This window comes from Apodemus sylvaticus, chromosome 13, assembly GCF_947179515.1.
Source record: "Apodemus sylvaticus chromosome 13, mApoSyl1.1, whole genome shotgun sequence".
NCBI lineage: Eukaryota > Metazoa > Chordata > Mammalia > Rodentia > Muridae > Apodemus > Apodemus sylvaticus.
The window spans coordinates 72,758,726-72,776,608 of NC_067484.1; the positions used below are offsets into that span (position 1 = coordinate 72,758,726).

At 41.1% G+C, this 17,883-nt stretch overlaps 1 protein-coding gene across 1 annotated transcript; it reads left to right on the plus strand.

Annotated features, from left to right (window-relative positions):
• Positions 1-265: 265 nt before the first annotated feature.
• On the plus strand, positions 266-15,651 carry Stard4 (StAR related lipid transfer domain containing 4). The gene is made up of 6 exons (XM_052155505.1): positions 266-481; positions 4,507-4,621; positions 5,509-5,558; positions 7,733-7,859; positions 8,766-8,880; positions 15,217-15,651. The coding sequence occupies exons 1-6, from the start codon at positions 444-446 to the stop codon at positions 15,444-15,446; spliced, it is 675 nt and encodes a 224-aa protein (XP_052011465.1). The 5' UTR covers positions 266-443; the 3' UTR covers positions 15,447-15,651.
• The last annotated feature ends 2,232 nt before the right edge of the window (positions 15,652-17,883 follow it).

The following is a 17,883-nucleotide window of genomic DNA, read 5'->3' on the forward strand; positions in this document are numbered from 1 at the left end:
GCAAACTCCATCTGACTCCGGCCGGCCCACACGCACGCGGAATCGGTCCATCCTCGGAGGCCAATCGGCTCCCTTCACGCGGAGGCGCCAGCCAATCCCAGCGAACACACGTTACTCCGCTAACACTCCACGGAGGGTCCCCTAAGGGTGCGCGCGGGGCGGGCCTGAGGGCGTGGCTCATCTCGCCCCGAGCAGCCTGCTGCCTTCTGATTGGCTGTGGGCGGAAGGCGTCCCGCTCCCATTGGCTGCTGCCAGCCGCGCTGGGAGGGCTGGAAAACAGCTCGCTGAAACGCGCGGGGTTGCAGGAGCAGTGAGCTACCTTTTCCTGGACTTGGAGACCGCCGGGCATCCTCCGTTACCGGACAGGAAGGAGGGCGGTCAGCTGAGCTCGACCGAGAGAGGCTGAGCATTTCCTGGATCTGCCCCCCGTAGAGGGGAGAGAGATGGCTGACCCTGAGAGCCGGTGGTCACAGAGTGGCAGGTGAGACGGGAGCTGCTGCTGTTCAAGGGCCGCGAGCCCAGCAGGCTTGTTTCCTCATCTGTTAAATGGTAACAGGTCCCGAGGAGCACCGCGGAGACTGCACGGGACATCTCCTCTCATCAAGCTTCCATGGGGACAGGGTCCTCAAGAGACTTCCTCAGCTTGCAGGTCCATGGTTTAACACAGGAAAGCTACTGCTGCGGATTTCCTTCGTTTCCGCTTAGGGGAGATTTTTCTGAGGTTTGGGGGTTCAGGAGCTAGGACAACAGTTAAATACACTGCGGAGGTCACGCTTTTATGTCAGACTTGGGCGAGTCTGTGGATCAGCTTTCAAGATTGACCTGTAAACTCAGGTCAAAGAGCTTGCTTTGGAATTTTTGTTGTCTGGCTTATTTGCCTTTGGGATCTTGAGCAAATAACTTTTCCATTGCAGAAGCCCCTATCTGTGATGCAGAAGGGACTCTTAAGGCTGTCCTGAAATTCAAATGAAACACCACACTGTATAATTACCAGAAAAACTAAGCACATAGTAGGACATCACTACTTTAAAAACCATTTTAAAAGAATGAAGGACATTAAAGACTCATGTGCTAAATTAGATTCAAAACTCAGGTTGTGGTGTCATTAGGATGTAAATATTGTGTTGTGCATTGTAAAGAGCGTTAACCTTGTCAGGCTGTGTGACAAGGTGACCATTTGAAAGAGGGTCATCATATGTGTCACAGAAGTGTGTGTTCATGAATCATTCCTCTACACCAGGCAAGGGCCAGTCTCAAAAATGGAACGTTCTTGACTTGAGTTAGAAAAGTTAAATTACTGGTTCAAGATAAGTTGGAAATAGAGTGTTAACACTTTTATGTTACAGCATATAATTTAATAAGGCTTTAGTTTGAAGAAAGTCTGTGGCTTGTTCAAGTGGCATGATTCACATAAAAACTTTATTAATTGAATACTGGAAGGTTAAGAGTTATGATGCAGAGAAGCTTTAATAAACTACAAAAAACTACAAACAATTATTTTTATTTAATAAAATTTAAAAAAAGATAGTTTATGGGGATTCTATAAGTATTTTCTTTCCAATTCTGTGCACTGGATGTGTGTGTGTGTGTGTGTGTGTGTGTGTAGGTGCACACATGGCCAGGCTCGCATGGTACATGCGGATGTCAGAGAGCAACATGGGGGTCACTTTTGGGAATCAAACTAAAGCACTTTTAATCACTGAGCCATTTTGAAGGTCCTAAAATGCCTTGTGTTTAAAAGGGAACTTATTGCCATTTCGTTGTGACATATAATTGAGAATAACAAAGTTGTGACTAACACAAACAGCATCAAGAAAATCTTCCCAAGCCCCAGTAGTTTCCATTCAGGAAAATATGCACATAAGACATCAACATAAGGCTAGCTTCAAAAAAAAAAAAAAAAAAAAAAAACGGTATAAGGCAGACAATAATTAACTCTTGGCCTGAGGATTAACAAGATTAGATGACCTTTTGTATGGAGTGGTTGGAGCTTGTTTAGTTAGGTAGTGCCTCTTATCTCATCTCTGCTATGGTTGGAGAAGTTCTTGATAGGTCAAGAATGGTTGGGTGAGTAAGAGGAAATTCAGAGTGATATTTAAAACCCTTTCCACAGTTGAAGATTGCAGGAGCGTAAGCTGTGTGCTTTGCTTTCAATTTACCCAAGCACCTGCTTCTGTCAGGAGAGAGCTGAAACCTGGCCAACTCAGTCCTTTCTCCTTCACTCTAGAATGTGCTCCAGCAAACACATTGCAGCTTATACGGCTAGCATTATTCATCCTGGACTTCCGCACAGGAATACTTAGAGGATTAAAAGAGAACTTTTGATGTTATATTTACTTCAGTCTCTGCTTGGTTCCTTCTTCAGCATCCTTAAAGAGGCTGTTAATCAGAGGTTCTAGAGTTTTAGCTTTATAGTTGTCATGGAGACTTATTTAAGGGATAGAATAAGTCAAGTCTGAGAGCAAAAACTGGATCTTAATCTGTTTCCGTTGTTAGGACTGGATGGATACTGGATGCTGGTAAACACTGAGAGCTTCCCCCAGAGAAGCTGTTCATTCGTGTGGTAATTTCATGTTGTTGTTTGGCAGTTCAAAAGTGATTGGTATAAGTAGCAGTACAGATTTTATTCATTGGTTTTCTGGGGGCATACTCATCAGAAAGAGCACAGCCCTAAGCAGCTATATTTTGTGGCCCCAAAGACTCTACAGCTAAATGATAGACTATAAAGGATTAGTTACAGTGTGGCTGTAAGAAAACGCTGGGCAGTCCATCAACACGGCATAGAAACGAGGCAGACAAGCTCAGCTGCTTTTAAGCGATGTCAAAAGGCTTGCCGAGAAGACAGGCCAGAGCTCCCGGCCAAACGCCTCAGAGCTCTACCTGTACAGGTGGCTTGCATTGCTTCCACCCTTCTCCTGGCTTTGCACAAGCTAATGTTTGGTTGGGGTCATAGTGGCTTTCCATTCCATTTTGATTCCTATCAAATAGTTCTGAAAGAAATAAAAGTTCTTACCCGCCACCCACAGGAAGCTACTGGGAGACCTTTGGGTTTACAGGCTGTGGCTTAATCGCAGTGATCCCACCACTGGATCACTGTCTTTTTATAAGCTCTCCAAGACTTTGCACTTGTTTACAGCCCAGCCTTGAAAGAGGTCATTGTAGTGGCCGTCAGGCTCTTGAGTGGCTGCCATATTCTTCTGGAGTGAGCTCATCCTCTCTCGGTGCACAGGTGGGATCTGTGTGTAAACATTTTACATACTTTTATGGAGCTCAAGTTTTAGGTTATTGAATCTTTCATGTAGGCTTTCTCATCTTTCTACTCAATTTTAGTCTTGGAGGTCTCTGTACTCTACACTGTGATATTTAAATATTGGCTACAGCTTTGATTTAGTCCTGTAACCTTTAGGTTTTTGATCAATACATCTCAGCTCTGGTTGGGAGGCAGAATTATTATTAATGGCACTTTTCCTGGTTGTGTTTTTAATGGTTCGATGGTTGTATAGTGGGCAGTTTTTCTCTGTTGAAAGGAGTAGAAAGAGTAGGAATACTGGAGGGATTACACTAAGAAAATGGAATTAGCATCAAAAGACCGTAAAAGAATACTGATTCTTGGGTAGGGAAAAAAGCCATTTCAGCGGTGATATTAAAAAGCCTACTGTGTATTCCCTGTTCTAGGTGAGTGTTAGTGGAACATATGACAAAGACACTCAACATTGGTATTAAAATCTTACTGTGTGTCACATAGGATAAAGAGCAAATGGCAAAGACTTACTCCACTAGTTAGGTAAGGTGGTAAAGAGTAGAATCACGTAAAAGTATATAAATCAGTCTGAGACACTGCTAAGCACAGTGATGAATGACTGACAGATTTAACAGTTATTGAGAAGTCTGTGGTAAGGGCAGCAGTTAGTTGTTAGTTCACACTAAGAATTGGAATCAAGCAGTCTAGGCAGAGGTGTCCCAAGTCCAAAGATCAAAAGCCTTGACGAGCTTGGCCTGAGAACACACAGCTCTAGGCAGTGAGGATCTGTGGTACGCATAGAAATCTCTAGTGATCATTCAGGGTGACTCCCAGCCTTTTGGCTTGAGACTCTGGGCTCACTTATCATTTTAATAATAAATCGCTAAGAAAATGCTGGGCAAATAGAGATGCTCCATCAGATCAGTTCTTGGTAGGCCTCTGGATGTGGACTTTGGAACCGCCTGGCGGGCTGAGAATTAGTGGAACCGTTGAAGCATCAACAGCCTACAGATGAGAGAGCCATCTCTCCTGCTCTCCTGCCGTTTGTCTCTTTTGTATGATTTTATATGAGTGATTGTTATAACAAGTCTCCCCAAGGGTTCAGGACAAGCCTCTACCCAGCTCCTCCTCACAGAGTTTCTGATTCGTTCACTGGGAGTGGGGTTCACGCCCATCTGTCTTTTATAGCTCTCCCAGGAGAATCTATTCTGAAAGGTTTGACTTACTCCAGTGTTTGCTGATGCTAATCTTGGTTTCAATAACAGGAAGATCAAAATAGATGGACTGTCTGATGTTGCCTCTATTTCAACTAAACTTCAAAACACTCTGATCCAGTATCACAGCATTGACGAAGATCAGTGGCGAGTTGCCAAGAAAGTGGTAAGTGTGTACCTTCTGTTTGGGTATTTGTGTGGCCAACGGACCGTCTGAAGACTTAAAATATTGGGTAAAGTATGCGTGATAAGTAATGTGTGGAATGGATGTACAGTCAATAATTCTGCAAATGGTATTGTGGGTCATCTTACAAAGAAACGAACCCAGTAGCTCTTTGATTGTTAGACTTGATAATAGGTCCATGGCAATGAGAGCAATGGACAGTGCAGTTTTCCAAGTCAACTAAGAAAGTGGATCATTGTCTGTTTAATGAAGGATGAGCATTGAAAGTTTGCACCCATATCAGACATGAAGAACGTGCGAGTGACCAGTTAGTATTCCTCGTTACCATGTGATTTGGTCAAACTGCTACATGGCTGAGTATTAGAGACAAGCTTAGATTTAAGTCTCCTCTCTAGCTCTCTATTTAGTTTTATATTTAAGAGTCAGATAAGAAATGGTGGAGGGGAAACGTTGGAACTAATTCAATATAACATAGTCACAGTAAATGTGAATTATTTTAAAAATGCATGAACAGTTTCAGAATGAGTATTTAATGTTCCTAATGTCGTAGACCGAATGTATCAGGAATGGTAAATAGCTAAGACTGGAATGAGACAAGTAACAGCCACTAATTATAGTCCTGCCATTGAATTTTAAAGGCATTGAATCTCTGAGGTACTGAAAAATCTTTTAGGTGCAAGATGTAGCTACAGTGTGATACAGAAGAAATTCAAATAGAGATATCTTTGTGATGCCAGTAACTACTATCTCTGAAAATTTGGTCAAGTTACTTTTTAATGCAAAGCTAAGCGCTCTGAATTACAGAATTACTTTTGAGTATGAGGGTCCACCTATGTGATCATCACCATGTACTGTCTTTGTTTTTCTAGAAAGATGTGACAGTTTGGAGAAAACCCTCAGAAGAGTTTAATGGGTATCTGTAAGTAAATGCTCAGTTTTCTAACTCATATACTATATTACATGATCAGTGTAAAATTCAGCTTTCATTTTACGGTTTTAAGCTCTCTGAGAAGCAAATTGGTCATATGAATTCAGGGCCTTAAGAATGGCCAAATACTTTGTAGATTGAGTTGGACATAAATATAGCTGTAGGTAGATTCTTTTGAGACAGGGTGGCCTTGAACTCACTATTGAAGTGAGTCCTCATGGTCATGTGATGCTTCCTGCTTCAGTTTCCTATGTGCATGAATTCCTAGGCCCAGGTAGCATTCTGTTAAAATATTTTCCTTGAAGATCCCATCAATAAGAGAATAGTGATTTGAGTATTATGAATATTAAAAATGAAGCACCTTGATGCTAAATTTTGAAGATATCTGCACTTGGCAAAGCATTGGTAGCCTTTAAATGTTATGTTTTAAAAGATTACCTAATAATAAAAGAAATACAAATCGGAGATGAATACTACTCAGCACAAGCATAGACTTATTTTAAATATATTTTTATTAAAATGTTTTTACCTAAGACAGAATTCATCTTTAATAGTAGTATTATGAATAACTTCTATTCTTCCTTCTCTATAGTTGAAGATGAATTATGCCTATGGTCAAGAAAAGCACGTGCCAACATGGATAGTTGCCATATGGAAGTACAATGTTCAAATCTTTAGGACTCAGCCCTTTTTAAAAATGAATCTGCTGACCCCACTTCCTATATGCAAAATATTCTGAAGTGCCATACCAAAGATACTATTTCCAGAAAGATGAGTTGTACACTATTTGTGACCTGGACAGGCAGATTGGAGTTGAATCAAGCATTGTAAGCAATCTAGGAATCAATCCTTTCAGTCAGTAGATCCCAGCTGGGGCCAGGAAGCAAGGAAAGTCAAGGGAGTACAGCGCCCAGAGACTGGAGAGGGTTTCAGGGAGTGGATAGTTTGTTTGAGACTCAAAGAAGAATAGATGTTTTTAAAGAAATGAAGGCCAAAGAGTTGTCACTGCTACTTAAACATGGATGAGAAGTTTGTTTAGGGAAGAAGGCATACCTGTACAGCTAGAGCATCACGCTTGGGACGTGGAACCATGCTTTTGACTTTTGTTTCAATTCTATACAAAGAAGTGCAGTGTTGCTTGCCGTCTGGCCTGGTTCTGCCCTTCCTCAGCCTGGCCCTGACAAGGTTTTGAATTGACTGGAACGATATTGAGGAAGACAGGAGTGATACATGAGGATTTAAGAAGGGGCTTTATTTATCAGGTTTGCAAAAAGCTTCTTAGAGTTCCTCTGGGTTATATGCAAATTTGTGATAGTATGCAGCATTTTTAGGGAGAGACCTGTGGCCATTCTCCAGCCCATATCCAGAGACCTTTTACGTTAACTATTTGACAGTTTGATGGGTGAATGAAGTGGTATCCTGTTAGTGTATATTTAATTCCAGTGAAGCTGAGTCTGTTTATTAATGTTTTGGATTATCCTAAGTTGTGCTTTGCCATCTTCTGCTGGATTATCATTTTCATTGATTTTTAAAGGAATTACTCGTGTATATAATAACTATATGTGCATTTATATAGATTGTCTTAGTCAGGGTTTTTATTCCTGCACAAACATCATGACCAAGAAACAAGTTGGTGGGGGAAAGGTTATCCAGTACCAAATGGTGAGCCCTGGAAACATTTATACAAGTAATGGACAGGCTGTGCAGGTTTTAGTTAGGAATACATGTGTATCTACATGTATGCATATGACAGCAACTAATGAATTTGAAAGAGAGAAATGAGCTCTGTATGGGAAGGCATAGAGGGACGAAAGGAACTGGGGAAAAGGGGGAGATACACATATACTAGTGTCTGGGAATAACTAAGCAGAGGGCATTATCAAGTGCAAGTTGTGGAATGTCCTGTAGACTGTTTGGAGCTGTATTATAATGTGAAGGGACATCACTGTGTCTATGGTGACAGTAGCGTAACCTTTCTAATTTGATTGACAAAAAGGACATAATTTGACAAAAGTAATTGGTAGAACTTTTATCTATTAGACAAGTTGTTAGGATTTCTTTTTACTTTATAAAAACCTGCATTAATTTTTATTCACATGTCCAGTGTCAGCTCTCTGCTAAAATGTTTATTTTCATAGCCTTTGTTTTGTTTTTGTGTCTTCTAGCTATAAAGCTCAAGGAGTTATGGATGACGTGGTCAATAGTGTCATAGACTATATACGCCCAGGGCCCTGGCGCTTGGACTGGGACCGCTTAATGACGTCACTGGATATTTTGGAGCACTTTGAAGAGGTATCTGTTTAGTAACATTACTACAGAGGATGTGTGGGCATGCATGCATGTGTGTGCATGTGTGAGTACATGCATGGCAGAGAGACAGAGGTGGAGACACCACATATCTGTATCAACATTTGTATATGCTTGCATTCATACATTAATTGAGGAGAGTAGACATAGTAAAGATACCACAGGAGAGTCCTGTGCTGCCTTCTAAAAGTTGAGTTTCCCCATTCTATATAGTTAGTTAGTTATTCACTTTTTTTTGAGACAGGATCTCACTGTATAGCCTTCATCATCCTCTAACTTGCTGTGCAGACCAAGCTAGCCTCAAACTCAGAGATCCACCCTCCCCTACTTTCTGAGTGCTGAGATTAAAGTTGAGTTTCCTAATTTTAATGAGTGTTTGTACTGAGGGTTTTTTTCCCCACTACATCTCTACCTTTGTTGCTCATCAAAATCTTCAGCATCTTTAATTGTAAAATTTAAGGATCTAAAATCTCAAAGACAGAAAAATGCCACCCCTGTATTTAGGTTTCTAGTTTAAATGTAGATTTTTCCAGTTATATTAAATTAAAATCAAAGATCAGAGATAAAGATGTTGCCTAGACAACTGTCTAGCTTGTAACCTTTCATTATATGTATACAGCAGACCCATAGAGTTGGTTACTTTAACTAAATTCGCCATCGCTAGTTAAATGGAGGTTTAGATACTCGAATATGTCTCTGGAGTTTTATATATCATCGTCACATTCACACAGTATCATTGACATTTAGGAAAGAGATTATCCCTTCCAGAACCACTGTAGGAATCCCATTCTGATGAGAGAAGATTGTGAGTGGCAGTTCTTACTAGACATTGATCTGGTATGCGACTCTGTTTCTAATGGTGACCCCACTCTTACCTTTGTCTTTTTCTAGAATTGTTGTGTGATGCGTTACACCACTGCTGGGCAGCTTTTAAATATTATTTCCCCAAGAGAGTTTGTTGACTTCTCCTATACTGTGGGCTATGAAGAAGGACTTTTATCCTGTGGTAATAACCTAAAACTCTTGTTCTTTCTTTAAGTCTACTTCAGATACTTAAAGTTTTTACCCTGGGTTTTTCTATATAAGACATATTTTTTTAAATGATTTTATGTATGTGAGTATACTGTCACTGTCTTCAGATACACCAGAAGAGGGCATTAGATTTCATTATAGATGGTTCTGAACCACCATATACTTGCTGGGAATTGAACTCAGGACCTCTGGAAGAGCAATCAGTGCTCTTAACCTGTGATCCATCTCTCTAGCCCCAAAACATATATATTTATTTATATATTTGCTTTATTTAAATTTCAAATGGTATCCACTTTCTGAGTTACCCCTCCGAAAACCCCCTATCCCATCCCTCCTTTCCCTGCTTACGCCCCCCCCCCCCCAATTTCCTGACTTGCATTCCCCTATTCTAGGGAATAGAGCCTTGATAGGACCAATGGCTTCTCCTCTCATTGATATCTGATGCTACGTATGTAGCTGGAGCCATAGGCTATCCATGTGTATTCTTTGGTTGGAGGTTTAGTCTGGAGGTACTGGTTGGTACATATTATTGTTCTTCCTACAGGGCTGCAAACCTCTTCAGCTCCTGGGGTCCTTTCTCTAGTTGCTCCACTGGGGACCCTATGTTCATCTATTGGTTTGCTGTGAGCCATCGGTATTTTGATCCACCTTCCAATAAGGATCATAGTATCCACCCTTTGGTCTTCCTTCTTCTTGAGCTTCATGTGGTCTGTGAGTTTTATCTTGGGTATCCCGAGATTTATCTTTTGAGCTAATATCCACTTATCAATGAGTGTATACCATGTGTGTTCTTTTGTGATTGGGTTACCTTACTCAGAATGATATTTTCTAGCTCCATCCATTTGCCTAAGAATTTCATGAATTCATTGCTTTTAATAGCTGAGTAGTACTCCATTGTGTACTACATTTTCTGTATCCATTCCTCTGTTGAGGGACATCTTGGTTCTTTCCAGCTTCTGGCTATTATAAATAAGGCTGCTATGAACATAGTGGAGCGTGTGTCCTTATTATACGTTGGAGCATCTTCTAGGTATATGCCAAGTAGTGGTATAGCTGGGTCCTCAGGTAGTGTTATGTCCAATTTTCTGAGGAACCACCAAACTGATTTCCAGAGTGGTTTTACTAGCTTGTAATCCCACCAGCAATGGAGGAGTGTTCCTCTTTCTCCACATCCTCTCCAGCATTTGCTATCCCAATGAGTTTTTGATCTTGGTCATTCTGACTGGTGTGAGGTTGAATCTCATGGTTGTTTTGATTTGCGTTTCCCTGATGATTAAAGATGTTCAACATTTCTTTAGGTGTTTCTCAGTCGTCTGGTATTCCTCAGTTGCTTTGTTTAGCTATGTACCCCATTTTTAACAGGGTTATTTGGTTCTCTGGAGTCTTACTTCTTGAGTTCTTTGTATATATTGGATATTAACCCTTTATCACATGTAGGATTGGTAAAAATCTTTTCCAAATCTGTTGGTTGCTATTTTGTCCTATTGACAGTGTCCTTTGCCGTTTTGCAGTTTTATGAGGTCCTGTTTGTCAATTCTTGATCATAGAGCATAAGTATTGGTGTTCTATTCAGGAAAATTTCCCCTGTGCCCATGTGCTCCAGGTTTTGCCCCACTTTCTCTTCTATTAGATTCAGTGTATCTGGTGCTATGTGGAGGTCCTTGATCCACTTGGACTTGAGCTTTTTACAGGGAGATAAGAATGGATCAATTTGCATTCTTCTACATGTTGACTGTCAGTTGACCCAGCACCATTTGTTGAAAATGCTTTCTTTTTTCCACTGGATGGTTTTAGCTCCTTTGTCAAAGATCAAATAACCATAGGTGTGAGGGTTCATTTCTGGGTCTTCAATTCTATTTCATTGATCTATCTGCCTATCACTGTACCAATACCATGCAGTTTTTAATCACTATTGCTCTGTAGTAGAGCTTGAGGTCAGGGATGGTGATTCCCCCAGAAGTTCTTTCATTGTTGAGAATAGTTTTTGCTATGCTAGGTGTTTTGTTATTCCAGATAAATTTGGAAATTGCTCTTCCTAACTCTATGAAGAATTGAATTGGAATTTTGATGGGAATTACATTAAATCTGTAGATTGCTTTAGGCAAATGGCCATTTTTACTAAATTAATCCTGCCAATCCATGACATGGGAGATTTTTCCATCTTCTGAGATTTTTCAATTTTTCTTCAGAGACTTGAAGTTCTTGTCATACAGATCTTTCACTTGCTTAGTTAGAGTCACCCCAAGGCATTTTATATTATTTGTGACTATTGTGAAGGGTGTGTCATTTCCCTAATTTCTTTCTCAGCCTCTTTATCCTTTGAGTATAGGAAAGCTACTGATTTATTTGAGTTAATTTTATATCCAGCCACTTTGCTTAAGTTTCTTTTATCAGGTTTAGGAGTTCTCTGGTGGAATTTTTGGGGTCACTTAAATATACTATCATATCATCTGCAAATAGTGATACTTTAACTTCTTCCTTTCCAATTTGAATCCCTTTGACCTCCTTTTGTTGTGTAATAGCTTTGTCTACAACTTCGAGCACTATATTGAACAGGCAGGGAAGAGGGTGGGCAGTCTTGTCTATTGGCTGATTTCAGTGGAATTGCTTCAAGTTTCTCTCCATTTCATTTGATGATGGCTGCTGGTTTGCTGTATATCACTTTTACTATGTTTGGGTATGGGCCTTGAATTCCTGATCGTTCAAAGACTTATCATGAAGAGGTATTGGATTGTGTCAAATGCTTTCTCAGCATGTAATGAAATGATCATGTGTTTTTTTTTCTTTGAGTCTGTTTATATAGTGGATTACATTGATGGATTTTCATATATTGAACCATCTCTGTATCCCTGAAATAAGGCCTACTTGATCATGTTGGATGATCATTTTGATGTGTTCTTGGATTCAGTTGGCAAGAATTTTATTGAGTATTTTTACATTGATATTCATAAGGGAAATTGGTCTGAAGTTCTCTTTCTTGGGTCTTTGTGTGGTTTAGGTAACAGAGTAATTGTGACTTCGTAAAATGAATTGGGTAGTGTTCCTTCTGTTAATATTTTGTGGAATTGTTTGAAGAGTATTGGTATCAGGTCTTCTTTGAAGGTCTGATAGAACTCTACATTAAACCCATCTGGTCCTGGGCTTTTTTGGTTGGGAGACTATTAATGACTACTTCAATTTTTTTAGGGGTTATGGAATTGTTTAGATCATTTATCTGATCCTGATGTAACTTTGGTACCTGGTATCTGTCTGGAAAATTGTCCATTTCATCTAGATTTCCCACTTTTGTTGGGTATAGGCTTTTGTAGTAGGGTCTGATGTTTTTTTGGATTTGCTCAGTATCTGTTATGTCTCTCTTTTCATTTCTGAGTTTGCTGGTATGAATACTGTCTCTGTGCCCTCTGGTTAGTCTGGCTAAGGGTTTATCTATCTTGTTGGGTTTTTTTCTAAGAACCTGCTCCTGGTTTGGTTAATTCTTTGTTTAGTTCCTTTTGTTTCTATTTGGTTGATTTCAGCCCTGAGTTTGATTATTTCCTGCCATCTCCTTCTCTTGGGTGAATTTGCTTCTTTTTGTTCTAGAGCCTTCAGCTTTCCTGTCAAGCTGCTAGTTTCCAGTTTCTTTTTGGAGGCACTCAGAGCTATGAGTTTTCCTCTGAGCACTACTTTCATTGTGTCCCATAAATTTGGGTATGTTGTTCCTTTGTTTTCATTAAATTCTAAAGAGTCTTTAATTTCTTTCTTTTTTCTTCCTTGACTAAGTTATCATTGAGTAGAATGTTGTTCAGTTTCCATGTACATTCGAACTGGGTTCCTTGGTAGGAAAGCTGGGGGTGGGGGAATAGGGTGACAAGAGAAACAGGAAGCCCAGACGAATTTCATGAAGCCAAGATGGAATTTCCCGCTCAAGGCTCAAAATTTAATGGAGGTCTCAATATATATACTGGGCAAGACCCTTCCCCAAATTCCAGGATGTGTTCCGGGGAACTGGTGTGGCTGTTTGTTGGGTGGGTCACCTACTTAATTCAGGAATTCTTAGACCAGGAGGAACAATGAACTTCACTCTGAGTGCTCCACCCTAGGTGGAGCAGGATCCTGGCTTGCACAGGAATTCCTACTGGAAGGCTGGGAGAGAAACTTCACCTTGATCAATGTCAAATCACGCCAGGTGGCATAGCACCCCAATATGCTCTCCACGATGTATGTGGGCTTTCTTTTGTTTTTGTTGTTACTGAATACCAGCCTTAGTCCATGGTGAACTGATAGGGTGCATGAAATTATTTTAATCTTCTTACATCTGATGAGGTTTGTTTTGTATCTGAGAATATGTCTTCTATGTCCAGAGTTGTTTCCCTTTGTGAGTTCTTTATTGTTTCTACCTCCATTTTTAGATCCTGGATGGTTTTGTTCAACTTCATCACCTGTTTAGTTGTGCTTTCCTGTAATTTTTTAAGGGGTCCTACCTGTTTACCTGTGTTCTGCTGTATTTCTTTAAGGGAGTTATTTATGTCCTTCTTGAAGACCTCTCTATCAGTATCATGAACTGAGATTTTAAATCCAAATCTTGGTTTTCCGGTGTGTTGGGGTATCCAGGACTTGCTATTGAGGGGGAATTGGGTTCCGATGGTGCCTTGATTTCTGTTGGTAACATTCCTACGTTTGCCTTTTGCCATCTGGTTATCTCTGGCGTTAGTTGGTCCTGCTCTGGCTGGCACTTGTCCCTCCTGTATGCCTGCAAGCCTGTCTCAGCACCTCTGGATGACCAGCTCTCCCTTGGCAGAGTACTGTGGCACTGCCCAGCTCCTGGGTGCAGGTAGAGCCCAGACAGACCCAGTCCCTGCTGCTCTGCCACTCCTGTGTTCCCTGTGTTCCTGGCCGTACCCGACTGCTCAGACGCCAGACATATTTTTTAACTCTCAACTATTGCTAGGTTTTTTTTGGTTGTTGTTTGGGTTTTTTTTTATTATGCTAAACTCTAGCATTAAATGGTAGTATAAAAATAAAGGATAGTATAAGAATTTGGAATCTTGAAGTGTTTCTGTGGGAATGTTTGGGGCCTTTTATTTTTTTGAGAAAAACTTTACCATCTAATTGAGACGATATATTGTTGCATATTATTATTATCATGGGGACTTCTTTATTTTTGTATAAGTTACATTTCTATTATGTAACATGTATTAGTTACATGTTCTCTGATAAGTTTACATGCATTATCTTCACCTGCCCCGGCCTTCCCCCATCTGGCTCTTTCTCACATTCATATCTCTGCTTTGTTCTGTGACCCACTGAGTTTGATAACCAGGGCCGTCTGTGTGACTAAAGCTTAGCCTGGTGGGCTCAGCAGTGGGCTCATGAGTGAAAATGGCTCCTCCCCTCCCACAATGAATCAGTGTTCAGTGCTGTGCTAAGTGGTGGGGTCCTGTGAGCCCGTCTTCCCTCAGGTGTTGACAGGATCAGTCTTGTGTGGGCCCAGGGAAGATGACTACTTGTGAGTTCAAGACTGTAGTAGTTGTACTGAGCTTAGAGGATGGCATTTTGTGCCCCCCACCCTGAGACCCTGTTACTGGAATGTCCCCCGGGCCTTCCAGGTGTAAATGTCCCGTGTAAGGGTGATCCCTTAACTATGCTCTTTTAATTCCCAGTTACATAATTCTTCATCCATAGCAGAAACATGACTGACTGAGGAAAGGATCGACTGACATTTCATTCTAGGCCTTCAAAACAGTTTCCTGGTGTGTGTGTGTGTGTGTGTGTGTGTGTGTGTGTGTGAGAGAGAGAGAGAGAGAGAGAGAGAGAGAGAGAGAGAGAGAGAGAGGGAGAGAGAGACCACGTGTACTTGATATTTTTAAAGAAAAATTTTCTTCTTTGAATTGTGTTGTCTTTCTCTAAAAATATTGCTACCAGAAGTGTCCTGTTTCTAAAGTATGTCGATAAATTAATAGTTCTCTGTAGTGCACACCTGGGTTGTTTGTCGCACTGCCGAGCACTAAAATCAGGATGGCAGAGCTGTGGGGAGTGGTTTGGGGCTGTGCATCTTGCTCTTGTCACTTTGTGACCTGGCTCATACTGTGTTCTCTATTCTGAAGGGATTAGAATTTTCCCTATTACCTATCTTCCAGCCCTGTGTCAGAATTCTCTTTGGTAATTATCTTTCTCATTTTGCTGTGTTCAAAACTCCTAAGGATTAGCTTTCATTAGTATGGATAGGAAGAAACCTATTTAAACTAGAAATCGAATAATATTTTTTAAATGAGAGTTTTGGGGGAATACCAGTTATTGCTATTAATGATACTGTCTTAAAACTGTCTTGTAGGGGTAAGTGTTGAATGGGGTGAGACAAGACCAGAGTTTGTCCGTGGCTATAACCATCCCTGCGGTTGGTTCTGTGTTCCACTCAAAGACAGTCCAAACCAGAGTCTTCTGACAGGCTACATTCAGACAGACCTGCGTGGCATGCTCCCTCAGTCTGCAGTGGACACGGCCATGGCAGGCACGCTAACCAACTTCTACGGCGATTTGCGAAAAGCTTTACAAAAGGCATAATGTGTTCAACTTATACTGCCACAGTTTGCTGACTCTGCTCTCCTCCCTCAGCTATGACCTGTAGAAGCCATCAGTTCCTGCTTGCTGCGGCCTGTGGAAACATAGGAGAAGTTACAGGGGCCACAGTACAATCTCATTTTCTATTCAAAGTCAATCTATGTAAATAGGGCATTTAAAATTTCTTAAAAGTTGTTTTTGCACCTTGTTTGGTTGTGCCTGTGTGTCTGTGAATGGAAAAGGATGAAATACCAAGATTTTGTTCCAGGCTGAGTGTGGTCTGTCTACACGGGTCAAACCGTACCTCAGGAGGAAGCTTCCGGCTGCTTGGAAATTACAAAGTGTGTGAGCTCAGTGCTAGTCGTGTTATTTTGGAGCTTGTTTGAACATTTCTCTTGCTATGTTCTGTGAGTTTGCCAATAGCTTGGACAAAAGGAAAAAGTCCTCCATAGTTCTTAAAGATAAAAGTCCTCTATTTGTTGACTTGTGCTATTTCAAGTATTAGGAAGACCACAGATGACAAGAATGCCCATTCTTGTCACCATAGGCACAATTCAATAGAGTTTAATTTTGACATGTGGGCAACATTCTTCTGCAAAGTCTGTGAAAACATACTTGTCTCCTTTATTGTGTGCATTTATTCTGGGAGTGACTGAAAACAGCCAGGTGTGCACTGGTGACATCACAGTGAGCAGTATCTGGAAGGAACCAGCTAGTGGTACCCCTCATCACCAGTAAAAAGGTCAGTGCTAAAAAGTCAGATTCAATGACTGTTCTATACAGACTTCAACTTGAAGCTACAAACTGCATTCTTAAAAATTCACTTTTGATGTAACTTTGATCTAGAATTGTAGCAAGAGTGTCATTAGATTCAGCCAGGTGCATAGATGTCCTGGTGTGACCAGAATGAACTGTGAATGGAGCTGCCTTATGTGAACATTACTTCATGGCTATGACATTCCAAATCATTCTTTGACTACTAGTCAAAATGGACATCTGAGGTGACTCCGTGTCCACACACACTTTGTGTTTGTGTGACCACGAAGCACTCAGTAATGCCAGTCAGTTCTGTAGGTGTTTCTATTTCTGCTCCTCACTGTTCCCCTTTCCTTTTTGTGATTGGTTGGTTGGTGGGTTGGGAGGTGGGTTTGTGTTTCTGTTTTGGCAAATATGGAGTAAAGTGAGCTCTGGACATAATTGCAGGAAGGCAACTCAGGCACAGGCCTCCCTCCACAAGTCTGTGGTGGTTCAGCGACATGAAGGGATAGTTCAACTGCAGGGAGGTCTGCTCTTCATTTTACATTAGTTTGTTTCTCTAAGTGGAAAGTTAGTTCTTTACATTCATTTTGACAGTCAAAAAAGTGAGACTGGCTTTGCTCTTTTAACATTTTTTTCTTGCCCCTGGTGATGACGATACACATGGAACAAAGGTGTGGGTGTCAGCGTTCTGGATGAGCTCATAGCTCTTGGGTTGGAATATCGTTTCCAGGACCTGCCAGAAGCAGTTTCCCCCCAAGGGCTGTGTTCTCAGTTTGTTCATTGCTACGTTTGTTGTCTGACCTTATTGTAACTTCTCAACTGCTAGATTTTGTTACTATTCTTCTCTTCAGCAATAGGGAAAAAATACACTTGAGAGTGTCCAATGAAGACTGTTCATTGTTAACTGTCAAATGTGTCTTCTGTGACTGTATCTGTTTTTATTAGTGTAGAACAGAAGATCTCATCTATCCCATTGGTCTGTCCATGATGATAAAGTGACAAGAGCGTGGGTAAAGACTTAGTACCAACATCTGATGCTGTCAAGCTCTGCCTCCCCTGAGCCGGGCTCTCTAAGGATCCCACACTTGCCCAGTCTCCTTAGCTCCTTAGTGTTCCTTTGTTCTCATCAGCTTAGCATTCCAGGCCTGCAGTGAGGGATGAGGTCATTCACTGCTGAGCGGAGACCCACTGCAGGTAAAACCACCCTCGTGGAAGTGTTTTCATTACCATTGCGAGTTTCACAGTGGATTCAGAAGTTACATGTAAGCTGTCTGAAACTGACGTCCATTAACGTAGAGTTCACATACTCTACCGTTTACCTGTGGTAAAAGTGTGAGTGTTCTTTAAAAAAAAAAAATTTGAAGAGCTGTGCAGCCATCACCACAGTGCAGTTTAGACTGTTTCTGTCACCCAGAAAGAACCTTTTTTTCCGGCTCTGGTGTTGGGGGGGGGGGTGGCGTGTGTGGGCATGGGTGTGCACATGTATGAATATAAGCTCAGGAACATTTACATGTTTTAAGTGTGTTTGTCTTGAGTATTTTAACATAAAAATGATGTGAACTGAGGCTGACCCTTGCATCGTTGGATCTGCTGCTTCTGGAGCAGTCCTATTACAGAATAACAAGCCATGTATGTAACTTATAGAATCCTAGCAGAGACTGGGGAGATATTAGCAGTGAGA

Coding starts and splice junctions, on each gene's coding strand:
- Stard4 (XM_052155505.1), top strand. CDS start 444: ATGGCTGACCCTGAGAGCCGGTGGTCACAGAGTGGCAG. Junction 4,622..5,508: donor GGCGAGTTGCCAAGAAAGTG/GTAAGTGTGTAC, acceptor TTGTTTTTCTAG/AAAGATGTGACAGTTTGGAG. Junction 7,860..8,765: donor TTTTGGAGCACTTTGAAGAG/GTATCTGTTTAG, acceptor GTCTTTTTCTAG/AATTGTTGTGTGATGCGTTA.